At 44.1% G+C, this 27,066-nt stretch overlaps 1 protein-coding gene across 6 annotated transcripts in view; it reads left to right on the top strand.

Moving 5' to 3' along the window:
* Positions 1-882: 882 nt before the first annotated feature.
* The window catches only part of PLCXD2 (phosphatidylinositol specific phospholipase C X domain containing 2), a 96,895-nt gene continuing 70,711 nt past the window's right edge, over positions 883-27,066 (top strand). For 5 of the 6 annotated variants that reach the window (XR_012664522.1, XR_012664520.1, XR_012664523.1 and 2 more), the window contains exons 1-3: positions 883-1,402; positions 21,205-21,665; positions 23,132-23,373. Coding sequence is in view for 1 of the 6 variants with exons in the window: in XM_048870531.2 (XP_048726488.2) it covers positions 1,264-1,402; positions 21,205-21,665; positions 23,132-23,373 (842 nt within the window). In the remaining 5 variants the exon portion in view is untranslated. The remainder of the gene's footprint in view (positions 1,403-21,204; positions 21,666-23,131; positions 23,374-27,066) is intronic. The other variant, XM_048870531.2, reaches the window with a different exon arrangement.

Here is a 27,066-nt window from a genome sequence, read left to right as displayed (position 1 = left end):
CATCTATTTCACTATTTAAAAGAAGGATTAATACTTTATTATTTGAAACTGTGCAGTGAAAGTACAATTTGACATGGGACCATGTCATTTCTTTTCCCTTGTTATGAGGAGAGCTGGGCAAGATTTCCTATCCTGCAAAAATCTGAGATTCCAAATATTTTTTCTTTCTGCAATGGGATGAAAGAAAGCCCTCGAAGTTTGTAATGAAAAAATGAGGGAGGGAGGGAGAAAGAACCAACCCATCCCTGAATAGCCAATCACTCAGGGGTTAGGCCACTCATTTGGGAGGTTGGAGATCCAGGCTCAAATCCCTGCTTCACACCAGAGAACTGAGTTTGAGTCTCTATCCTTCCTCCTACTACCCCCTGTGAGTGCTCTAATCACTGGGTATTGACCAGTGGAGTAATCCCTACTATTTTTGAGAGCAAAATGGTGTTCTTCATTCTTGGGGGGTGTGGAAGGGAGGGGGGGGGGGTTGGTTCTTTCTTTTTCCCAGAAATGCCAGCCTCTACCTTTCCCCTTTCCTCCCGCCTAGAAACGAAAAAGATTGATTGAAATTGAGACATTCAGACACCCCTGGTTGCAGCACTGACCAATAAAGCATTTTTCTGATGCTCACCCCCAGGACCGCTCTGCTCCTGTCTTCCCCTGGGCAGGTTCTCTCTCCTAGGTTTGGAGATTCCTTACCAAGATGTTTTTACTAGATGTGAAGTTGGGCTGCCAGAGCCACTTTCCCCCCCTTTCTTCCTTAAAGCCCGCGCTTGTACTTGGTGGTTGATCGACAACCGGTTGGTGCTTTTAAAAAGACAGGGGGAGCCGCCGCCCCGCCTCAGGCCCTCAGCCGCGGGGCGGGGGCAAACCTCCCCCCTGGCGTTCAGTCCGACCTTGACAAATCGCCGGCCAACTTGTCCCGCAACGCTGATCTCGGCGAGGGCAGCGAGGCTGCTCCCGCCTTCTCGCTGGGGCGGGGCCGGGGCCGGGGCCGGGCCGGAGGATGTTTGCCCGCGGGGCTGGGCGCTGGCAGCGGGCCCGGCGGCTTTCTACTTGGCCCCGGCGCGGGGTAGAGAGCACCTGTCCCACAAGCCGGGAGCCGGCCCCTCCGCCGCGTGATTCCTCTGCCGGCGGGGAGGCGCGGGCAGGGCATGTCCCCGGGCTCCTCCGGGGCCGGGCGGTGCGAAGTTGCGCGCAGCCAGCGCGGCGGCGGCGGCAGGAGCCGGGGGCCGCCCCGGGAGAGGCGAAGGGTGGGCGGCACGGCGGGAGCTGATGGCGGGCAGCGGGCTGGTGGCGAGCTCGCAGCCCCAGCGAAGCGGCGGGAGGAGGGCAGAGGGCAGCAACGCGGACTGGATGGGCTCCCTCGCCCCCGCCCTCAGCACCTTCCCGCTGGCCCATCTGGCCATCCCAGGTAACGCGTCCTCTCTGCGCGCCGCCGCCGCCGGGAGCCAGGGCAGCTCGGCGTGGGGATGAGCCGCCCCCCGCTGCAGCCAGGGGCGTGAGGTGCCCCGGGGGGGGGGAAGGGGACAGGGCGCGGGTTAAGCCCCCCGGGTCAGTGTGGTGCCAATGTCCCGCGCTAGCCAGCCCGCCACGCGTGCCCGGGCCGGGGGCATTGCGGGGGAGATGCTGCCCTTGGACAGGGATGTCGGTCCTGGGGCGCGCTCGGTGCTGCACAGGGGGGCGCCCCTTCCCCGCCCCGCAAGCGGCTCTTCGCCTCCCGCTGTGCCCTGCCCGGGACTGGCTGGGAACTGCTCAGCGCACGGGGTTCCGGGTCGGGGGGTTTGCTGTTCCTCTCGGGACAAGTTTGGGCGCCTGCACTGGTTGGTTAAAAAGAAACACTTTCCAAACCTCGGGGCTGGGCGCTGGGAGGGGGCGGTGTGAACGCACCTGCGGGTTGCGGGAGGGCAGCCGATTCTTTTGGGGGGCTCACCCCAAGACAAAACCCCTGTGCGAGTGACACTGCTTTCATCACCCAGCTCTAGGAGATCTGAGTAGTACCCCCAAATTACCTTCTCTAGGCTGGGCTGGGGTTGTTTCTGTTTGTTGGGTTTTTTTTTTTATTTTGTTTGGTTTGAAACAACCATTGCCAGCGTTGGTTGCCACTGACTGCAAGGTGTGTGATTAGCTAGGGTAAAATTTAATTTCCGGGGTTATTTACCATCTTCTGCTGGGAGGCGGGGTCAGCTGATCACCAGCTGAGGTCAAGAAACATTCTCTCCTCCCACGCACCTCTATGGTGTATTATTACACAAGAGGTTTCAGAGGAACAGCCGTGTTAGTCTGTATTCGCAAAAAGAAAAGGAGTACTTGTGGCACCTTAGAGACTAACGAATTTATTTGAGCATGAGCTTTCGTGAGCTACAGCTGATGAAGTGAGCTGTAGCTCACGAAAGCTCATGCTCAAATAAATTCGTTAGTCTCTAAGGTGCCACAAGTACTCCTTTTCTTTTTACACAAGAGGGTAAATTATTGAAGAGGGAGTGACCTTGCCTGGGAAGCATCCAGCGCTGGTGGAGCCAGGGTGCTAGACTAGATGAATCATTGTTCTGCTCGGGTAATGCCTGTGTCTGAACACCTTCCGGAATTGAGGAACCTTTAATCTCTGCGATCAATTAACATTCAATTTGGGATCTACTTCTCATCTATAGGTAGTAAAACAGGAATGAAGCAGTCTAGCACTTAAGTCTTTCGATTGAACGCTATATAGGAATTGTTGAGACCACTGTGCCATCAAGTCTAGTACTTATTGCTGACCATAGCCAGTACCACCTGCTTCAGAGGATTATCATATACTAACATGCCCTCACAGAAAGTTTACTCCAATCCCCCCAATAGGTAGAAGTTGGTTTATGCCCTGAAGCATGAGTTTGTATCATTTGCAACATTATTTGTTGTTCTGATATTTATTATGACAATTCTGGGATGTTTTTGTTATCCAAGTAAAATGTACTATGTGCAGGTGGGCTTGAGGGGGAAAGCTGCAGTAATTTGCAGGAAAACACTAAATCTCTCCTCAGTTTTCAGAAATAGAATTTCAGCAATGTAAAGCAAGTTTTTCTGTTTTAAATAAAGATTTTAATACTTAAATTTAAGCAAGGGATAGAAAGAGATTTGATGTCTATTGTAACAGGAGTTATATTTTTACATGGTTTAAGCAAGATTTTTTTTCTTTTGGTTGTAAAATTGTGTCTGAATTCCTGTGGGTTTTTTTGTGTGTATATATATATATATACACACACACACACACACTAACTGACTTTTTAAAAAGTAGCATGGGGGAATCTGTCTGTCTGGTGGGATATGCGGGATCTAAGGTTTTTGCAGGAGGGTGCAGGATAAAAATGCAAGGAACAATGTGGGCATGGGTGGGAGTGAGTATTGCAGGGCGGGATGGGAATGGGATTTTAAAGAAATAGTCCTGTGCAGCGCTCTGGTTGGGTGCTCCGATCCTGTGGAAATTCAGTGAGATTTGGCAGGGGGCAAGCTCCCTTAAACTGTTTCAGAAATCTCAGTCTGAACTTAGTCCCTTCTGGTTTTGTGAAGAGTTCATTAGTCAATCCTGGCTTTCTTCAAATTTATCAGTCATTCATAAGTACTGGCCAGACACTTGGTCCAAATAACTTTAGGCTTACATGTGAGGTCATACAACATTTGCTTCCACTATTCATATTGTGTGTCTGGCTGCCCAAGTCACAAGTTAGTATTTCTGTTCCCGAATGATCTGAAAGCTTTTAAAACAGAGAACAACTAATAATTTACTTTTGTGAAGTATTTTTCAAATGAATTAATCATTCATGCTAAAAATAATGAAACCTGGAATTGAAAAATATTTTCAGTGATGCTTGGTGGCTGCAATACCTCTGAATGACAAGTAATATAACCCCATCTGTCACAGCGAACTAGTGCTTAGACGTTTATGTAAACAGTGCATCTGTCATCTTCCTAGCCAAGCTAGTCATCTTCTCTAGTCCAAGTGAGAGATGTTGTAGATGGATTCTGTTTGTAAAACAGATGGGAAAAAATCGAGAAAGAAATAATAGTAAACAACACATTCAGGAACTAAACCTTTATAGTACTGGCAATGTCTAAAATGGAGTCCAAATATTTAATCAAGTCAGGTTTTGTAAAGGTGAATTCTAGTATTGATATCTGTTTCAGATATGGGAACAGGTGTGAATTTCAAACAGAGATACAAGCTCTGGAAGAATTGGTATTTATCTGTACTGCCTGTCCTTTCTGCTCCCATACCCTTACCTTTAATGTTACTTTTGAAAGATATTTCTCATGTTGCTAAATAGGGCTGGACGCAGGCTGGGGTGATACTTAATTATTAATGCTTATGCTGTGCTTAGCCATGGGCAATACTGATGAGTAATGTAAAAATCATCCCTACTGCATATATTAATTAGTCATTCAATATGAATGCTTTATAGTAGAGACTACTTATGTTGTTCTGTAGAGCAAAGGTCACAATGTAATTGTAAGTCAGCTCAATTTTTATATTCAGCAGACTCAAGTATAGTGGTTGCCATTAAAGTATCATCTCTTATTCCTATTTTTCAATTGCACAGTCTCATTGTATTTAATAATCCAGCTCTTATATAGCACCTTTCATCTGTAGATGCCACAGCACTTTACAAAGCAGGTCAGAATCAATTTCCCCATTTTACAGAGGGAGAAACTGAGGTTCAAGGACTTGTGTCCTTGTCAAGGACTTCAAAGTGACTTGTCCAAGGTCACCCAGCAGGCCAATGGCAGAGCCAGGAATTGAGCCCAAGTCCCCTAAGACACAGTCCAGTGCTCTATCCACTAGGCTGCACTGAGTATGGAGAGCCTTTCAGCCACATTTATTACCTGCAAACATCTGCTGTGAAGATTTTAGTGGCATAGGTTTTCCTTACGATATTTCATTTTTGGACTCTGCTCAAGTGCAGCACTGTCAAGTTCCTTGCAATAGTCTTGTAAAGCTATTATAATTTCTCCAGTATGTATATTGTGGCAAATTCATTGAAGTTCTATGACAGGTTTCAGAGGAACAGCCGTGTTAGTCTGTATTCGCAAAAAGAAAAGGAGTTCTTGTGGCACCTTAGAGACTAACCAATTTATTTGAGCATGAGCTTTCGTGAGCTACAGCTCACTTCATCAGATGTATACCGTGGAAACTGCAGCAGACTTTATATACACACAGAGAATATGAAACAATACCTCCTCCCACCCCACTGTCCTGCTGGTAATAGCTTATCTAAAGTGATCAACAGGTGGGCCATTTCCAGCACAAATCCAGGTTTTCTCACCCTCCACCCCCCCACACAAATTCACTCTCCTGCTGGTGCTAGCCCATCCAAAGTGACAACTCTTTACATAATCAAGTCGGGCTATTTCCTGCATAGATCCAGGTTTTCTCACATCCCCCCCACCCCCATACACACACAAACTCACTCTCCTGCTGGTAATAGCTCATCTAAACTGACCACTCTCCAAGTTTAAATCCAAGTTAAACCAGAACATCTGGGGGGGAGGGGGGGGGGTAGGAAAAAACAAGAGGAAACAGGCTACCTTGCATAATGACTTAGCCACTCATTTCGTGGGAAGCCCTTGGTGTATGCTCTGGGAGATGCAAACCCATGAAGTCTCAAGCCACTGGGACATGCGGCACCTAACTGCAACTCCCATGAAGCACCAGAGCAGCTCAGATAGATGCAGTTCACTGATGAACTGACCCAAAACAAAACATTGTGACAATCAAGAACCAAAATGTGTCATTTTACCAAAAACCTCCAAACAAAATATTTTGACACTTCCAAATCCATATTCTCTGGAATTTTCCATTCCACAAATCTTTTCCCCAAAATTTTCACCCCAGTATGTGACAAAAACAAATTTAGAAATTTCTCAGGAGACAGAAACTCTAATTTTTAACCAGCTGTAGCAGTGGTAATACATGATAATAATACTAACGACAATGAAGATGCTGCTTTGATGTGTTTGGCACATGTGCCTGCCAAAGGTTGCAGGCAGAATGTGCACGTTTTGCACTAATCAGTGTATCGGATACGTCATAACTGTCTATTAATTTCAGTCAAGTGTTGTGAATGGATATTGGCAGCATGGTAGTTGCAGCAGAGGAACCAGAAAAGTTAATGATGGTAAGCTTGGAAATCCCAACACGCTGTACGTTTCCTGATCATAAGACAGACTCTCTGTCTTTCTTGCAACCTTCACACTGTAGATTTCGTGATGGCAAAAGTCAATAGACAGACACAGTCGCCTGTTATGTACCCTGTGAATATAGAAGACTGGGAAGGAGTGTGAAGGGAAGGGAAGAGTTGAAAATGCAAATGGACAGCAACACTTGACAAATGGTTGTTTCCATTTCCATCCTACCAAACTTTTGTGTGAAATAGAGTTTTGGTGTAATCATCTTTAAAGGAGCCAAGGCAAGTCAACAGCAGCATGTAAGAAAAGGATCACTTCATGGATCAACATTCCAGCAGTTGACAGCAACGACTGGGTTCATTAAGGAATATTGACTAATATTGACATTGAGGGGGGCTTTATTAATCTAAATGAGAAATACATATTTCTGCTCCATGTGCTGCTGCTGAGGAATAGCTGCCTTGGAAGAGTAACTCCCCTTTGACTGGAAAAATCAGTTGCCCATTCCTCTTTTTGGAGAGATGGGGACAGGGTGTGACAGGTTGGGTCATAAAGATCCCCTTGTGAACTGTCACCTGGTGTGCTGGGACTACCTCTGAGCCCATTTTCCATGGCCGTTTGGGACTTCAGTATCTTGCCTTGTTGAGCCAGACACTAGCCTGCTACAAACACAGGCCCAGGTCCGAACCACGTCCCCCAGAAGCTGCAGGCTTAACTGAAAACAGCTTAAGAAGTGCTCCTGTCTCCAGCACCCAGATACCCAGTTCCCAATGGGATCCAAACCCCAAATAAATCCATTTTACTCTGTATAAAGCTTATACAGGGTAAACTCATAAATTGTTTGCTCTGTATAACGCTGATAGAGAGAGATGCACAGCTGTTTTCTTCCCCCAGGAATAAATTACTTGCTCTGGGTTAATTAATAAGTAAAATGTGATTTTATTAAATATAAAAAAGTAGGATTTAAGTGGTTCCAAGTAATAACAGACAGAACAAAGTAAGTTACCAAGCAAAATAAAATAAAACACGCAAGTCCAAGCCTAATACAGTAGGAAACTAAATGCAGGTAAATCTCACCCTCAGAGATGTTCCAATAAGCTTCTTTTACAGACTACACTTCCTCCTAGTCTGGGTCCAGCAATCACTCACACCCCCATAGTTACTGTTCTATGTTCTAGTTTCTTTCAGGCATCTCTTTGGTGTGGAGAGGCTATCTTTTGAGTCAGCTGAAGACAACATGGAGAGGCTTCTAGGGCCTTATATAGTCTTTCTCTTGTGCAGCATCACAGCCACAAGATGGGGTCTCTAGCCACCTGGGCAAGTCACATGTCTATGAATGATTCAGCTTTTTGCAGGCCAACGTCATTGTTTACATGTTAGTTTGAAAGTTCCCAGAAAAGCTCAGATTTGGATTGGCGTCTCTCAAAGTCCATTGTTAGTTAAGTACTCTCAATTACTTGAATAACCCCTTCTGACGATGGTGATCAAATCTGTCTTATGTGCTTCCTACAGTAAACGCTTTAAATATAATCAGAGAGCCAACGCTCATAACTTCAGATATAAAAATGATACGTGCATACAAATAGGATGAATATATTCAGTAGATCATAACCTTTGCAAAGATATGTTACGTGGCATATCTAGCATAACACATATTCCAGTTATGTCATATTTACATTCACAAGCATACTTCTAGAAAGAAATCAAGCCAAACAGTAAAGTCCAGGGCTCTTCATGGAGTACGTGCTACCAGAAATTCATTGATTTTTTTTTTAAATCAAGGGGGTACCTAATTTGAGTGCATTTGCTCCTTCCCCCCCAACACCCTAGCTTTTGGGACTGCTTGTGTTCCGCGTTTTAGAGAAGGTAGATGGAAATTTTTGACGAGAACAAAGGAATGTTTAATTAAACTGATAACTGGAACATTCAGAATGTATAAAAATAAATACTTTTACACACAGTTAAACAGTGGAGCTCAATTCTCAGATACTTGACAGTATTCAAAAAAGGATTAGACATTTATACAGAACACAAAATATCAGGAGTTTTAACAATAAATACTATCTTTAAAAATAGAAGAGGTTTCAGGTGGATTAACCATGTTGCTTCAGGGCATAAGTGGAATGGTTTAGCTCAGCAGTGGGCAAACTTTTTGGGCCAAAGGCCACATCTGGGTGGGGAAATTGTATGCAGGGCCGGGGCATGGGGTTGGGGTGCGGGAGGGAGTGCAGGGTGTGGGAGGGGTTCAGTGTGCAGGAACGGGCTCAGGGCAAGGGATTGGAGCAGAGGAAGGGTGCGGGGTCTATGAGGGGGCTCAGGAGAGGGGGTTGGGGTGCTGGAGGGGTGCGGAGTATAGGACGGGGCTCAGAGCAGGGGGTTGGGGCGCAGGAGAGGTGCGGCAGGGGACTCAGGGCAGGGAGTTGGGGTTTAGGAGGGGTGCAAGGTGCAGGCAGGGAGTTGGGAGGCAGGGTGCAGGAGGGGTCGCAGCTCCTTGCCTGCCCTGGCCCCGTGCCGCTCTGCTCCGGGAAGTGGCCGGCATCACGTGCCTGCGTGGCCCCTGGGAGGGTACGGGGCTCCACGTGCTGCCCTTGCTGTGCCTCCAGGTACCTCCCCCGAAGCTCACATTGGCCACAGTTCCCCGTTCCTGGTCAATGGGAGCTGCGGGGGGCAGTGCCTGGAGACAAGGGCAATGCACGGAACCCTCTGCAAGCCCCACCCCTTGGGCACAGGGATGTGGTGCCGGCCACCTCTGAGAGCGATGCAGGGTCTGCAGCACCCCGGGGGGCAATCCTGCAGGTCGGATCCAAAGCCCTGAGAGGCCGGATCCGGCCCGCGGACCACAGTTTGCCCACCCCTGGTTTAGCTGGCTATAGCATTGCTTCCCAGTTTCATCAGACTGACCCAATTCTTTTTATTAGGACAGGCTGAACTTTCTGTTTATTCCCTGATGCTCACTACTCTCTTCCCCTGCTGTCCTAAACACTCATTCATATCATGATAAACTGCTGTCCCCATTGTTCAAGGAGCCATCAAAGCAAGCGGGCAGATGTTCACTTGAAATATTATTGATTAGTTGGTTCGTCCAGCCTTCCACACGTTGGATCATGGTAATGAGCAAAAGTGATGACTGTTTCGTTCCTTAGATTGGGGGATTCATTGAGTTTGAGTGATACCTTAGACTAGAGAATGAGGCACTAGGGCATTAACTGTGTTCCAGCTAGTATGCTTTGGCTCAGAAAAATGACATTCATAGCAGGTAGATTTGGTTTCATAGAAATTACAAATGGGAAAGACCTACTGTGCCCTTAGCCCAATGCCACTGTGATCATTAACTGCAGTATCTTTTTCTATTGCACTGGTAGAATTTTAACCTAAAAATTACATTCCTGATAATTATTTACCTGCTTTCTACCTGCTTTCTACCTGCTTTCTAAATCAAATTATGGCTTCTCTAGCAGGGATGCTCTTGAGTGCCTCCTAGCAATGGGGGACAGTACCATAGTCATCCTCTCGCCCCTGGTACTCCCTGCAGGCTGCCGGTCAACCTTTGTGGGTCTTCAGTGGCTTGGCCTTCTGGCCAACTCACAAAGTCCAAGTGAACCCCTTCCAGGCTATTAAAGAGTCCAATAAATAAACAAGCTATTTTCCCTCACTAGGGTCTTCAGGCCCTTTGTTCAGGTGCCCAAATAAACCCTATCCCCTTTTAGGGGTTTTTGCCACTTCACCTGTGGCAGGGCAAAACCCAGACCTGCCTACTTCCCAGGTTCCAACTCAGGGACTCTGCACAAGGCAGCCACCTCAAGCCTTCATTGCTATTTCCGTGGGCTTCTTCCTCCCAAGTGCTTCTAGCGCCAACCCTAGCTCAGGGCTGACTCCTCAGGTCCTTGTCTCTTTGCAATCACAGCTGTGTAAATTCAGCGAACCATTAACTCTGTCTAATGGTTGGTCTCCTTTGGCCAGAGCTTTCTTCTTCATGCCCCTGATCCCAGCTAAGAACTGCGTGGCTAAGGCCTGGCAGCTCCTTTTATTTGGGCCAGCAGAGCCCTGATTGGCTGTTGCTAGTCCCTCTAGCCCTTGACAGGCCAGGTCTCTCTACCTTCCAAAATGGTTTCTCCAGAGAGTCCTCTCTTAGCAAACTTGGAGGACTGACCTTTACTGCTCTTTTCCTCACTGCTTCTTCCAGTGGGGTATAGTAGGACTGTGAGGGCCTTATCAGGGATTCACAAAGGCTGAATACACCCCATTACAGATGCACTGGGGTATTAGAGGGAAATCAAAGCCTTTCCCATATAAGTGCATGGAGTAGTCATGATTGTGCTGCAGAAAGAGGATTGGCTAGAAGGGCTGTGCTTGGAATGCACTGGCTACATGGAATTCACAGACGTAGTAACTTCTCGTGATCTCTACCAGGAAAGATGTAACGTCTGCAAGCACCATGTCTTGGGAGGTGTATTGTGTCTCCTGCCTGGTGTGGCTTGTCCACCCAGAGGAAATATTAAGTCTTGTAATTTTGACACACTTCTAGTGCTACTGCATGCTTTTCTTTCTTTACCGTGCCAAAACTACTCATTAGTAAATTGAACTAAACGTAGTACTCGCTGGAGGCATTGTGCTTGCAGAATGCTGAGGCAGGCATTGTGTTTAGAGATGAGAAGGCAGCTCTTCAGTTACTGGTTTTGAAGGTGTGCCGTGGTCCTCCCATGGCTGGTGCATGGGCTGGAGGTGTGCAAGGCTTCGATGTGCCTCAGCCATGTATTTAGTGTTTGGTATGTGTAACGCCTTGGACTTCACTATGACTCTCCTGCTCCTTGAAGTGAAGAAGCATGAGGATTTTGTTTTTCCGCTGTGTTAGGAGGAGAAAAGACTGTGTGCCTCCTGTCTCAATCCTCTCTACCTTGTACATGCATTCAGGGATAACCAGAGGAGCAAGATCCTGGTTCTAAGCATGTAAAATAACCATAACATGGCTCAGTGCTAATCATAGTGGCAGACTGGGTTGTTCCAAAGACTGATGCTAGGATTTATGCAGCACCTGGAGACTGGTAAAGAATGCTGTTCAAGGGCTGAGAGAGACAGATCCTAAGAAGCAATACTTTTAGTCAAACTTGATTGCTGAAGGTAGCCTCCAAATTTTGTTTCAGGTGTATTGTGGGAGGCCAGGTTAAGGTTAGCGGGCAAGGATAGAACCTAACACACTCGGATCTCAATTCCTGATTAGGAACCATAGGCAGGGTTGGAATCTTTAGACAGATGCCATTACATAAATAATTACACATACAAAAATACATTAAAAGAACATTCCTAAGATTGCAAACTGAAGCACTCAAAAGGTAGGAGATGGCCGAATTAAGGTCGCTTATGCAACCTTATTTTGCCAGCACTCCTCCCTTCATGTGTATGTATGCTTTCTGATAGCCTTTAAGTACCAGTTTCTTTGCCCACCCAGTCCCAGCCCTTCTGTCCATCCCCTACCAGTTTCTAGCCTCCCCTGTTCTCCAGGCTCCTATTTCCAGGCTCTTTGCCCAGCTACTCAGTCAGTTTCTCTCTCTCTCCCCATCTCCAATTCCAATCTCATCAGACTGCTTGTCCAACTCTCCCTGCCTCCTCTGCATTCTAATCATGTGATTTCCTCCTCCATGCTGCCTGGATATCTGCAGGGAGATCATTGAGAATACCAGAGAGAGAGGTCCCTGCTCTTAGGTCCAGTGCCTGGGCCCAACTTAGAGCAGCCATTACATGGACAGTCTGACTCCACCCCTATACTAGCCCTGGATTGGAAGAAGCATGCTCAGTCGTTCTGCGGGAATAGCACAAGCTCAGTCCACCCACACAACGGAGTTGTGAGCTGATGGAGCATGTTCAGTGAGAGATTTTAGCTGCTAGAATCTGTCTCTAATAAGCATGTGATTTTTTTTTAAAAGGCTTATAACTTGGCCCAGTTTCAGGAGATTTTTCACAAGGAGAGCAAAAGGCGCATCCCTGTCAAAAAGGCCATCTCCTGCCAAATTTCAAGGCCCCACTCTAAAGCATGGAGGCACCCAAGTTAAAAGAAAAAGTTTCTGGAATCTTTTAACATGCGCCAAACTATGTATTTTTCCCTAGCTGCATTCTTAGAAGTGGCTGAACAATTTTGGCTGAAATTTTCCAAAAAATGTTCAACCTGATATAGACAACCGAGCCCCAACAATTAAAGTGTGGCAATATTATGAACGGTCTTACAATGGGGAAAGTGTCAAGCAACCTTAATAGGCAATATTACCAGCCCCACATATAATAAAGTGAGTATCTATTACACAGAACATGAAGGGCTGTACTTTGGTTTATTGAATACACAAGAAGCTGCTAAGGAGAAATAGTTTCAAATTCTGAATGTATGAAATCATGAAAAAGAGGTCACAGTTTCATATGCTGCTCACAGAATGAGATGTGCATGACATACCTTAAATGGGTGCAACTGTGCACAACTATTTCAGCACCTCCCAAAGGTGGGTGTAGCCAAGATTATTTTGATGCCTGTGTAATTGCTGACCAAAAGTTGCCTGGGTGGCTTGTGTCTTAACTGGCTAAGTGAAATGAAAGTGTTAGTTAAGAGGAAGCCAGGTTAAATTTTTAGGGTGAGAACTTGGAGACAGGTGATTTGGGTTCTGTCTTTGTGACCTGGGGCAAGTCACTTTCTCTGTCAGTTTCCCTATTTCATTTATGAGACCTTTCATGCCCCATGAAAATTTGGCGCCCAAAGAGAAGTGGGTGGCCTTCACTTTGTGGCCCCATGCAAGGAGGGAGCAACTTGAAACTGCAGCGGGTCTCTATAGGAGTCCTCATGGAATAGGCTGCTGACTGAGGGGATCATGTCATTGAATCAGTGCATAGACAGCTGAGCTGGCCATCTGTTGGGTTAAAGTTTGGACTCGTGTGACAGGTGAAGCATATGAGATCGAAAAAAACCTTAAAAATAGCGGATGTAAGGCTAACTTCTTAAATCCCCATTCCTTGGCTTCCTGCCCAACTCAGTGGACATTCACCAAGCAATGATGCATCATCCATGAGAGGAAAATAATCTCGCAGCAGTGATGAAAACCTGATATGAAATGCTGGACACCAGCTTCTGATTAGTAGGTCTTAAAAAGAGCCTTTCCTAGTAGCAAGGGTATTCCATAACTGCTTACTGTGGGGTTTCTTGCACTTTTCTCTATTAGCAGCTAATATTGGCTGCAGTTGGAGACAGGTTGTTGGACTAACGGGGCTATTAGTCTGATCCAGTGTGTCAATTCCCATGTTGATGAGACCTTTCTGACTGATTTCAGAGTAGCAGCCGTGTTAGTCTGTATTCGCGAAAAGAAAAGGAGTACTTGTGGCACCATAGAGACTAACCAATTTATTTGAGCATAAGCTTGAGCTGTAGCCCACGAAAGCTTATGCTCAAATAAATTGGTTAGTCTCCAAGGTGCCACAAGTACTCCTTTTCTCTTTCTGACTGAGTATAAATTAGTGTGTTAAGCTACACAGATTACATGAAGCTTGAAAAATAGGATAGAAAAACTGACAAAAAATGCGTGCTCATGAGAAAGTAGTCAGTGAAAGCGAGGATCTCTGGATCATCACATCACCTCCAGCTTGTCAGTGATGGACATTGCTTTGGTCTAATTGGAAGTCTGAGGCAGGAGGACAGCATTGTTGCTATTAGGAAACACCAGGTGTAAGAAGTCCCCCTGCTAGAAATAATAATAAAAAAAAAAAAAGTTCAATGCTTCTGCTTTCTCCCACCTTACTTTTCAACTCTGCCTTTATTCTTTTTGGAGGGCAATGGTAAGATGTTATACTAGCTCTTCCTCTCTTTCTGTGGAGCATCAAAACAAGGAGAGGCTGTTTTCCCTGGGCCCTGGGGTGTAGTACCTCCCTTGTAGGCTACCACAAAGTGGCAGAACTGCCTGGAAGGAACTGTGGAACTTCTTAGTGTTGTTATGTATCTGAGGTAGGGCAGACTCTGCCATGCCTGATCACAGCCTGCTGGCCCTCACTGTGTCAGAGCACAAAGTTGGATCAGTGCAGTATCTCTTCATACATGTCCCTTTCCACTGAACAGTGTGGTGACTCAGTGGACAAAATTAATACAGAGGGTCTCACAAGAGGATGAAAACCTACCTCAACCAGCTCAGAAGTAAGCCTTTGAAAAATCTCCCCTGTGCAAAAACACCTCTTCCAAGTAGTCCAGTGTTTCTTCTCCCCTCCCCCTTCCCCCCCCCCCCCCGGCCACACCCCCAATAGGTCTTAACTGTGTCTTAGCCTCTATAGAAATGCAGGTCACATATTGCACGGTCATCCATTGTCTTAGGATGAAAATCAGGTCCCTTGCTCTAAGACCTAACACCTCTTAATAAGTAGTCAGAAGCAGAAAAACCCACCAGCCCAAAATCTCTGCTGGCAACATGGGTCACAAGAGCCATTGGCTGACTCCTGGCGATGGTGCCACTCAGGAATCCCAAAAGCAAGTGTCAGAAGTTGGTGGCTCTTTCAGTACAGATGTCCTGTTGCAATTTATATAAAGACAAGGTTGTCCCCAGAACATTACAGGCTTTCCTCATGAAAGTAAATTCTACTTTCCCTATGTCTCTCTGGAAATAATACTTCCTTGTGTTCAGCATCTCAGGACCCCAAAAAGAGACTTAACTGCAAGGTAAATGGGCACACAGCACCTTAAATGCTATGTGAAACACACTGAAACAAAGAGAGTCAGCATTCATCTTGGTTTCTTTTCAGTAGGGTCCAGACCTTGCAGCATAAGGTATTCCTGACCCGGTAAATAAAAAGCTGTATAACCAAAGTATGTAACAAGCAAGCTCTGGAGAGAAAACCCAGCACCACACACTGCTTAGAAGCATCGTGGGCACAAAGAGCTCTGACTACAGGAAGCATAAGACGTAAAGCAGCCAACTAATCCCCTATCGGCATAGTTACTGACCACTGCAAACTGTTCCCGGAGGGTCCGTTTAGTAAGAAAGTGCTGTACCTGGTGGTTCCCTAGCAAATTTTTTAGTATATCAGATGATTTCCTAGGGAGAAGGGTTAATTCTATCACAAATTAATCTTCCCCGCCTTCTTTTTCATTCTAACTTCAGTGCTTACTGTTCATTATTTCCCACCACGGAGTGTGGAGAGATGTTACGATCCAGTGTGGAAATCCTGTAGTTTCCTGGCATTTCTGTTTCCGCTATTCTAACTGGGAGTCAGGACGTTATTGGATTTCTTACTTAACTTCACCTGTGAGACAATCTGCCCACAGACAAAGTTGTGAGTTAAAAGTTACTAGTGCTTGGCTGAAGTATTTCTAAATCATAGAATGAACTGGGCTGGTGGGCACAAGTGAGGGACATGGCTTGACCCTAATATTCCCTAGCAACAAAGCTGAGCTTTCTCTGAGTTCCATGCAGGCAAAGGCACCGCCCAGAGTTCACAAACAGGGGAAGATATTAACCACACAGGTACCAAATATTCCATTTTCTCCTGTTGCAATGAAAAGAACTGATACGCTGGAGAGGCAAGTGGAGTTTTTTCAAACTCTGGCCTAGGCTAACAAGACACAGATACTGTGTTTTCCAAGGAGAATCCAGGGCCAAAAATACTCCAAGATTCAAGTCCTCTGTTCACGCACCAAACAGGTACAACAGTGGTTTTTTGCAAACCACTTCCCTATTGAACCTCAGTCCATGTTTAAGGTCATGTAGCCTCCATGTCCTGCTCTGCTCTGCTGAGACAGCCAGTTGTGGTGGTGGTTTTTGTGATGCTACAGCAATACACTAAGTACTAGACCAGGATCACCAAATCAATTTGGCACAGGCCATCCAACAGCTGACAGCCAATAACAATGGACTGGATTTGAGCTGGTGTGGTAGAAAAGAAAGCTAACGTACAGTATTGTGTCTTGGACAACTATTTCTTCAACAACTTTCCCCCCCTAATTATAATACCTTATGCCTGATACTGAAATTACACATTTCTAGGAAGCTTTAAGTTACTAGACTGTATGTTCCCCATTTAATTGCTGTATTACAATTAACTAAGGAATTTGTTAGAATACTATTCAAAAACAGACATGCTTATCTAGATAGTTCATATGGATCATATCATGGCGATGGCAGTTGTTACCAGGCAAGAGAAGGGGAGGGAGGTAATAAGCAAGTCAAATGTGCTATTCAGTGTGGATTAGTAAAGATGTTTTAAGATGCTAATCTTTTGATTAGAAAATCTGGATTGTTAATGACCTGTATCCAGAAGCCTTTGGGGTTTGTCAGGGGTGCTTCTGTCTCATTCAATATACCTGATGGCCGGCACAAAGCAGAGCTGGCCCTTGCAAAATAGCGGAATATTGTTCTTTCCTTGGCTGCTTCTAGAATAGCTTTTCCATGATGCTCCCAGACCTGTTACTTTTTAAGCCTGATTGGTGTATTTCCAGATGCTTTTGTTTTTTATTGTGTTTTGTGCTGAATCTATATTTTCTTGATTATAAATGGCAAATGTAGTTTAGGTGGAGAGAAAAATCTTGCTCTAAGAAGTTTGGCGTCATTGCAGCTAAGGTAATCCTGGAGTGTAACGCCAGAGTCCACAATTGACATTTTAATGCTGTTAATATGCCGGTGGACCCATTTGTGGACCCAGCCAGCTACACATTGAAATGTTACACATAAAGTTCTTTAATTTTCAGTAATCATACCTTTCCATTCTGCTGATCCAGTCCATTCACCTGAAAATGCAGCACTGTTCCCCTTCAGTATTGTCTGGTGTTTAAGTCCAGCCTAGTTCTAAAAGTCCTGAGAAAAGGGGTTTCCATCACTTATTTAGACTAGTCCACAGCCTAACATATCTCACTGCCGGGAAAACTAGATTAGTAGGGATGACGTTAGATATGCTTTTGTCTAGGGAAGGGTATTTTATATCTCTTTCAGTTTGTAGACAATATATTTTGTACTTTTACATTGGAAGATTTCAAAGGCTTTTGCACACACAGTAATCTTCACAACATCCCTGTTAGGGTAAAGTACAGATTAGTTAAATGACATGCTTGAGGTCACGCAGGAAGTCATTAATAGAATAGGACCCAGAATTCTTGCTTCCAGAGACCACGTTCTAACCGTTCTACAATATTCTCTTCTTATCACTCTTATGCAGTAACAAGAAAAATGAATAATTAAAGTCCAGTTCTTGGTAACCCACACAAAACAGTGAAAATAAAAATTAAGTCCAAGACAAAATGCCAAATTTTTGTAACGTTACTGCATTCGCTTGATTTGACTAAGTAATTTGACCCCACGATTTTAAGGAACATGAAAAATGTAAGGAAAAAAGTTCCAGATGTGAAGCGAAAAAGCTGCTTCTTAACAACTGAAACAAAGAAAATAGAACAAAAACATTCTTGAATAATGAAAGATAATAAAGGCAATAGATTTAACACACACTTAACTTGGGAATTGGCATAGTCGAAGTGAAAAAGGGTTCATGACTCTACAGTTGCACTTGCTAGGATAAAATTACAAGAGCTATCTATCTATCAGAGTAACAATCTGGTGTCAGGAAGGAATTTGAATGCCCAGGCAGACAGGGGAGGGTGTATAGTTTTCCCTGACGTATCTAACCTTTGATTGTGGAGAGACGGGAATCTGGACTAGAAAGATGATTAAATGGTTTGTTCCAGTATTGTATTTCATAACCTATGCATTCCTATGATTCCAAATTAAGTCTTGACATCTAGGGGTATTTGGCAATGAGGCTCTCATTAAAGCTGCAGCACCAAAGCAGTTATAATATTGTTGTAATCGGAATACTAACTAACAACATCTGGTGTCACAAAATGCCTCACAAGGAGAGTATTTTTCCAGTACAGTACAGGGGAGGGGGTAGTGATTTGAGTTTCAGGAGGCCTGGGTTCTGTTCTCTACTATGCTTCTGGTCTGCAGAAAGACTTTGGACAAGTCTCTTGTCCTTTTTGTGCCTCATTTTTCCCATCTGTAAAATGGGGATCATAATAATACTTAGCTCCTTAGTACAGCACTTTGAGATCTATAGGTTGAGGTTAGGTATTATTATCCTATTTAATTTTTTTATGTATAAAATAATTCATACTTGAGGGTCTTTTATCCAGTCTCAAAGCATTTACTAGCATTCATTAAGTCATAGACATAGGAACTTTTAACGTAGCGACATGAAAGAACTTCTCTTACTATAGGGAAATCTTCTCCAGTTCACCATCTTAGCTGTTGGGAGAATCCAGTCTCTGAAGCATGTATGGAAAAATCATAAAAAAGTTTTCAATATTTCCTATACTGATTTTTTTTAATTGTGAACATACTTGCCAGCCTTCAACAGAATTTCCTTGTTTAGTAATGTTTTTGTAGGTGTATATGAGTGCTTGCACTGGATTGGATTGGATTGGATTAGATGCTCCTGTGCTTTATGAAACATGAGGCAACTCCATGTTTACACCTCCATCATGCATGGAGGTAGACTGAAAAACACATAATTCTGATGCCATTACTTATCTCCAGTTATGAGAAACACTCCTTTGTCTTGCACTAGTTGCATTTATCCTGTTAAGTACTGCAATCTGCAATGGGATAAGGGTGTTGTAACTATAAAATATATGATCAGACTTGTGGGGAACAACATTTCACTCTTCAGGGGATGCAAAGCAAAATAGCTTTGTTTTCTTGAAACTGCAAAATTATGACGTGCCTCTCTTCTCCCTTATTCCACCACGCTGATGGGGGAGGAGAGATTCCTCCCCCTCTTGCACACACACCTGTGTGTGGAGTTACATAATGCAGGGGAACCTCTCACGCTTATTACTGTTGGCATGCATTGGAATCTTGCAAACTGATGTTTGACTTGTGAACAGTATGTGCTTCCACATGGATTTAATAACCCTAACAAAGTAATCCTGTTGAGATCATAATCTCATTTACAGCTCTGATGCTGCAGCATGACAGGAAACCTATTAGTCTTCAAGTAAGTACACGCACACACACAAGGGATGCTTATCTAATAAATAGGGCACATGAGGGGTCTTTGTAAAAACAAATTTCGAACCTTAATTCGATTTTTACAGAGTACAGGTAGAGAGGAAGGAAAAAAGCAATCAGACAAGGAGATTGTGTAGGAGTATTCAGGGAGATGGCAGGGGAATTGCTGGATTTTCAGGGAGGGGAGAGATGGGAGGTAAGGGGATGTTGGCTGTAATATGCTAGAATATTATGTAGTCTGGTGGAGTCAGCGTATGCTCCCTATATTTCAGCAAAATGGACAGCAGGAGCTGACGGAGCTAGCATTGTAGGGCAGCATCTCCTGAGATTCAGACTGGCAGTCGGAGCAGGGCTATTTGGATGTAGCTTGCTCCTTCAATTCCTGCCCTAAGAGTAGGAATTTCTGTCTCCTCCAGGAAAATGGCTAGTGGGTGAAGCCCAGCAGAGAAGCTGCAAGCTGTTAATTGGGAAAGTAGAAGGAGCCAGGGAGAGGAGAGGCTAGAGCCCCTTAGTTGTTTTCCGGGATGGGACTACAGAGGAAAGATTGTGTCTGCAAATCTCTAGCATGTTGGCCAGGATAGAGCTCCCTGGGATGGATGTTGGAAATCTAGCTAAACCTGGAGTCTTAGCAGACAGACTTCTATCCCCAGTTCTGCTTAATGTTGCCTCTGACTGGGGACTCCAGGGTCTCCTCTAAGGACTACATTCTTGGCCCCACCTCCCCTCAAAGTTACTGCTCCAGTTAAGATCATCCTTCCTGCCCTTGGGTGCTTCACACTGCCATCAAGTCAGGACTTCTTCAGGGGCTCCCAGCTACTCTTCTCTTGTATGTCCTGCAAGCAGTAACTAGGGAGACATAATCCATAATGGGCTTTTCTTGATTCTTCCTTACTACGTTCTTTTTTGGTACCTTTTTATTAGACGGGTGGAGCTTTATTCATGAGCATTATTTTGTGCATGACTTCCCTGCCAGGTTCCGTCATGTGTCCATAAGGCTGACATCCTGTGTCACAGGCACATTACCATCTCTCGGGCAGATACTGGGCGGGGCAGCAGGATGATGGCTCAGGTGGTCAGGTGATTGATGATGAGAGAGGGACTCTTTCATTTCTTAGTCACCTTCCTGCATTACAAGGTCAGTAGTGACCCAAAGTCATTGCTAGTAGAAAGCCTGTGTAGTGGCCTGTTTGAAATGAACTTACTCTCAGTCCTGTTCCTGGAATAGAGGTATCCACACACACAAAACAATATCATTACAACTGACACGACCTGGTCCCTGTCAGTGTTAGCAGAAAGGCCAAGGACTAGCTGAGCATGGAGACAGTTCAGTCATCTGATGCCTGGAAACGACTCATCATGGTCAGAGCGAAGACTCATTGGCAGTGTATTGCAAGGATTTTCACCCAGCCACCATCTGAGGTCTCTGTCCCATAGGTTAACCAAGAGCTCTGGTGTCTTAGCTTGTTTCCCCACAGTCAAGTGTAATTTTAAGTAACTGTAGAGAGTTATGATAGTAAGGCAAGGAATAAATAGAGAATAAAAAGAGAATCTCAGTTCATTCTAGTGCTCAGTGCTGTCTTCAACAAGCACAAGACCAGATTCAAACCCCTGTGCCAGCACAGTGGAAGCATTGTGAAGGTAGCTTGCTTGTTCCTTTGATGGGCAGAGGAGTGTGAACACAGGAGAGGATAATGGGACAGAGGAGTCTCCTTACTATGGCTATTTATTATTTACATTCTATTAGCATCTAAACTGCATTATGCTAGGAACTGTACAAACACATCTTAAGAGACAGTTGTAACCATAAACTCCCAGACATGAATAGATAAGACAAAAGAAGTGGTCTTCCCATTTTACGGATGGGGGAAACTGAGACTTAAACATGAAGTGGCTTGCCCAAGGTAACACAAGAAGTCCTGTGTCAGAGCCAAGAGATGACCCCAAATCTCCTGAATCCCTGTCCAGACCTTTTTTCCATATAGGACACATGAAATATTATTTTCAATGCTATAACGTTAAAATGACTAATTTTTTTTTTTATCTCTAGGATCACATGATTCTTTCAGCTACTGGGTTGATGAGAAATCTCCTGTGGGACCTGATCAAGCCATGGCAATCAAACGTTTGGCTAAAATTTCTTTGGTGAAAAAGCTAATGAAAAAATGGTCAGTGACTCAAAACCTGACCTTCAAAGAGCAGCTGGAAGGTGGGATCCGCTACTTTGATCTGCGCGTATCTTCCAAACCAGGAGAAGTGGGACAGGAGATCTACTTCATACATGGCTTGTTTGGCATCAAAGTATGGGATGGACTGATGGAGATAAACACCTTCCTCACACAGCACCCCAAAGAAGCCATCTTCTTGGATTTCAATCACTTCTATGCCATGGAAGACCAGCACCACATATACCTGATTAACAGGATCCGGGAAGCATTTGGATCAAAACTTTGCACAATGGAATATGTAGAAAATGTGACCTTGCAATATCTTTGGGAGAAGAGTCAGCAGGTGGGGAAAGGACATGTAATGAGTCTAAGCCCAAAATGTTACAATTTGAATTATAAAGAGTGTCTGACTAGGGTTCCAAGCATATTATTATTATTATTTATTTTATTGTATTTTATTTTTTATATTATGGTGGCATCTAGGGGTCAGGGCTCTATTATGCAGGAATTCACAAATAAGCAACAAAGATACAAGCTTGCATATGGTAGTTGATCTTTTGTAAAGTGTTGGCTTGGTGTTTGTGAGGACACATTGTCCTCCAGTAACTAGCCCACACAAACAATAAAAACTTTAATTCTGTAGAAAGCTAATGCATAGTCTCTTATCTCATCTGTGTTTTAGGAGCAACCAGTCTGGGTTCTATCCATGTTAGTGCATGAGTGAGCTTTAGTTGGTGACTATGGTGTCTGTTAATTGCAGCTCTCTAATGTGCAGTCTTGAAGCAAAAGGCTCCCAGGGCTTCCATTTAATTCCAAAACTATAAAGTCATGTGTGTGCAGTCATGCTTTGAGGAATTCCTCTGAGCAAGTCCTCTTCAGTCTGCTTCCAGGATTCTACCTGATTAAGGCAAAGAACCCCTTATCAAATCAGATAATGAAAGGTGTTCTGTTTTAGCTCTCAATAAATCATGTGACACTTTGAAACAAACAGACTGGGATGTAACACTCGATATCCAGATTTGCTAGAGATGGCTCTAGATCCATTTTCTTTATAAACTTCTAGGATGTTCAGATCCAGATATAGAAACAAACAGCATGTATCTGCCTTGAAACTCCCTTCTGGCCTGAACTAGAATGCAGAATCCAAACGTAATTTTTAACTCTGGATCTGAAGACCTTTCCCAGATATTCACAGGACTCTCATAAACTGCTACTTCATATGACACCAGGAATAAAACATATCTCAGCTCCAGAAGGCACAGTGCAGGTTATAGCAGACAATGAGATTGGTCTTTGTCTTTGGTGTTCCATCCAGTAAATGGCAGTGGAACGCCAGTATATGAGCCAGCCCAGTATATCACAGCAAGTTAATTTGAATTGAGTTACACAGTATTTTAGTTCCTAACTTGCCACCATCCTTTTCCTGAGATAAAAGTAATTCTGGCAATGCTGTCTGACAAATATTAAGAGTAAGATTAGAGGAATGTTGTTTAAGTAAAACATTTTGGAATGTGATTTCAGTTTCATACTGGAAATTCTCCTTTTTCTCTAGTGACACTTGAAACGCTACACAGTCCTGAATTTGCAACTAATCAAAATGACTTTATCCTTTATGGCAACACTCCAGTGAATTAATTGTATTTAGTGTACTAGTTTAAAGACAGGAGACCATATTCTCACCAGATTATACACAGGTGTATTCAGATTTCAAAGGGACTGCATAGGTATACGTAAGTGCAAAATTTGGTTCCAAAACATCGTGATTCAGTTTAATTTGCATCCTTTTCTATCTTTCTCTCCATTATTTAGGTTCTCATTTTCTACCACTACCCTCTGTATCAGGAATATCCCTTCCTGTGGCCAGGGAATAAAATGCCAGCACCTTGGGCAAACACAACGAACGTGCACAAGCTATTACAGTTCTTAGAGACCACTCTTGGGGAGCGGGCTGAACATGGAACTTTTCATGTTTCTCAAGCTATTCTCACACCCAGGGTCAAAACTATTGCACGGCACCTAATCCGTGGCCTAAAAAATACGCTTGTTCACAGGTAAGGAGTTGTCTTGGTTCCACAGCTCGTTGTTTGAAACTTTTACCTTGAAGTTACAATGAATAAGCAAGTAACTACCAGGCCTGTGCTTGAATTATTAACACCATACCAATAGCTGATTTTTCAGGATATATTGTTACTTATATTTGATGACTGCAAGCATCTCACTCCCTGCAGTTAAGCTAAAACATAAACCATCCCTTTACGTGTAAATACCCACAGAGAACATGTTGTTAGGGTTCAAATTTAGAGGATTGATGAGATATCAAATAAGGCTCAGCCAGCTTTATTAGTCGAAGACCATACAGCACAACACACCAGGGAAAGGGTTAATACTTTACCAATCCAATCTGGGAAGCAGTGTCTCACAGCAGTCAATCTGCTCCGGAAGTATGGACTCACTTCGCTCATATAATGCCCTTGTTTACGACAAAAGTAGGATACACCCAGTTCTTACCAGTTTCTTATCTTGTTTTGAACTTAGTTTTCAGATCTCATATCAACCATCCTTATTCCTCAGTACCAGCACCTGGTGCAACTTGGTAGGCCTTAACAAAACATGCATCTGATTCCTGACAGCTCCTACATATACCCAAGGACAGAGTTCATACACACTACTAATACAATTTATTTTAGCATAAGTACAAAGGATGCTGGGGAAACGGTTCATGATTTATATATCAAGCATAAGTGCAAAGCTTTTTATTCATTTGGCTGACAAAATGCAAGACCAAATTCATGTTCTTTTGTGGGCAGAGAGCAATTTGAAGTGGTGTCTCTAGAGAAAATAAGTACCCTCAACTCTTCTTGATTTAAAGTGAGAAGGAAAAACAAGCTTATCTCTAACATGAAAATCAGATTTCATTTTCTGTGGACTAAAATCTGCTCTGGGTTATATGCATACCAACCTCAGTGATTTCCATAACACTTGCACGCTCATAGGACAAGATTTGGCCTTAAATGTGTCTTGCTTCTCCAGACCAAAAAAAAAAGAGGGAGATGAATAATAGGAGGGAGATGAATACAGTTTTAATTGTGGCTACATGGTTTATCCATAAATAAGATAACTAATAAAGGGCCTGATCTTGAAAATTGCTGCACCCTTGTAACTCATAATAACTTAAACGGTGGGTACCGGGCCCCTCATCTCCCAGGATCAGACCCAAATGATTCTGCTGTGTGATATTAACATTGTGTAGCCTATATTGATCAGCAGGGCCCATGTAACCCCTGGAGTGCCCTCGCGGACCTGTTTGAGAAACGCTGATTTAGATAATGACATTGAGAGTACACTTATGAAGTTCGGAGATGATACCAAACTGGGTGGGATTGCAACTGCTTTGGAAGATAGGATTAAAATTCAAAATGCTCTGGACAAACTGGAGAAATGGTCTGAAGTAAATAGGGTGAAATTCAGTAAGGACAAATGCAAAGTACTCCACCAGGGAAGGAACAATCAATTGCGCACCTACAAAATGACTGCTAGGAAGGAGTACTGTGGAAAGGGATCTGGGGGTCATAATGGATCACAAACTAAATATAGTCAACAGTGTAACATTGTTGGGGGAAAAAAAAAGGTAAACATAATTCTGTGATGGATTAGCAGGAGTGTTGTAAGCAAGACATGGGAAGTAATTCCTCTGCTCTACTCCACACTGATACAGCCTTAACTGGAGTATTGTGCCCAGTTCTGCACGCCACATTTCAGGAAAGAGGTGGACAAATTGGAGAAAGTCCAGAGGAGAGCAACAAAAATGATTAACGGTCTAGAAAACATGACCTATTGGGAAAGATTGAAAAAATTGGCTTTGTTCAGTCTGGGGAAGAGAAGACTGCGGGGGGACTTAACAGTTTTCAAGTACATAAAAGGTGGTTTGAAAGAGGAGAGAGAAAAAAATTATTCTAGTTAATCTCTGTGGATAGGACAAGAAGCAATGGGCTTAAATTGCAGCAAGGGAAGTTTAGGTTGCACATTAGGAAAAACTTCCTAGCTGTCAGGGTGGTTAAGCACTGGAATAAATTGCCCAGGGAGGTTGTGGAATCTCCATAATTACAAGTATTTTAGAATAGGTTAGACAAACACCTGTCAGGGATGGTCTAGATCAGGGGTGGGCAAACTTTTTGGCCTGAAGGCCACATTGGGGAATAGAAATTGTATGGCGGGCCATGAATGTTCACAAAATTGGGGTTGGGGTGCAGGATGGGGTAAGGGCTCTGGTTGGGGGTGCAGGCTCTGGGGTGGGGTTGGGGAAGAGGAGTTTGGGGTGTAGGAGGGTGCTGTGGGCTAGGACCGAGGGGTTCAGAGGGCGGGAGGGGAATCAGGGCTAGGGTAGGGGTGCGGGAAGGGGTGAAGGTTCCGTCTGAGGGTGTGGGCTCTGGGGGTGCAGGAGCTTGTGGGCTGGCTTAAAAAGTAGTTTGCCCACTCCTGGTCTAGATAATACTTAGTCCTGCCTTGAGTGCAGGGGACTGGACTAGAAAACCTCTTGAGGCCCCTTCCAGTCCTACAATTCTGTGATTCTATTTCTTAAAAACCCTCCTCAAAGGCTTTTTCTTAAAAACCCTCCTCTTTTATGTGGAATCTAAAACATCCACATAATAGAAATTCTGAAGTTCCTTTGGTTGAAGTTAGGACGTGGAGTTCCAGTCTCTTGCCTCTCCACAGAATTTAGTCTGATGAAATAATGTTAGTATACAAGTAATTTGATCCAAATATTTTGAACCTCCTCTGTTTTCCAAGATTGCAGTTTGGTTTTTGTACATTAAACACTAGATGGTGCTAAAATGCTTTCTTTAAGAGTATGTGTAGCACTGTCAGACCCAGGATATTAGAGAGACAAGGTGGGTGAGATAATATCTTTAAGATTAAGAAACAATTTGAAATTTGTATAGCTTTACTCCTGAAAACACATGACACTTAAAAAAACAAGTTGGGTGAGTGATATCTTTTCTTGGACCAACCTTTGTTGGTGAGAGAGAAAAGTTTTCGAGCTTACACAGAGCTCTTCTTCAGGTCTGGGAAACTTACTCAGAGTGTCGCAAGTACATACAAGGTGGAACATTTGAGAGCATAGTGATTGTCAGGTTTCACCCACGTACTTGCTACTGTGGCATTTCATGGACTGGATGAGGTACACCACATATTGTGATAGGCATGTGTAGGACCCATGGATCTTGAAAGGTGTGTTGTCTCTTGAATGAAATCGCACAGGAAAATGATAAAAGACAAAAACATCACATCACCTATGGGTGAACACTTTTCACAAAAAGGACGAGCCTGGGAGCTTAAATTCATAACTTTGCTTGACACTAAAAATCATATCACAACAACCTATAACCCACCAACAAACACCGCCACCCCAGCTGTTTCTCCTTCCTCCTTTGCCTCCCTATGACTAGAGGGGTAACAAGCCACTTCACCTTGAGTGGTCCCTTGAGCGTCAACTACTTGTGCTAAACAATCTGTTCCATCTTCTATTTAGCTGTGACATTCTGAGTACGTTTCCCAGACCTGAAGAAGACCTCTGGCTTAGTCTACACTACAGACTAAAGTTGGTATAACTGTCCCCCTCTCACGTTGACATCGTGCTGTCTCCACCAGTTCAATTGAATGATGTCAACATGAGAGCACTCCCGGTGACATAGCTGCCACCTCTCAGGGAGGTGAAGTACGTGTGCTGATGGGAGAAAACCCCC

Source organism: Caretta caretta, chromosome 1 (assembly GCF_965140235.1).
Source record: "Caretta caretta isolate rCarCar2 chromosome 1, rCarCar1.hap1, whole genome shotgun sequence".
Taxonomy (NCBI): Eukaryota; Metazoa; Chordata; order Testudines; family Cheloniidae; genus Caretta; species Caretta caretta.
The sequence above is the reverse complement of the archived record's forward strand: the minus strand, read 5'-3'. Positions and strand labels throughout refer to the sequence as shown.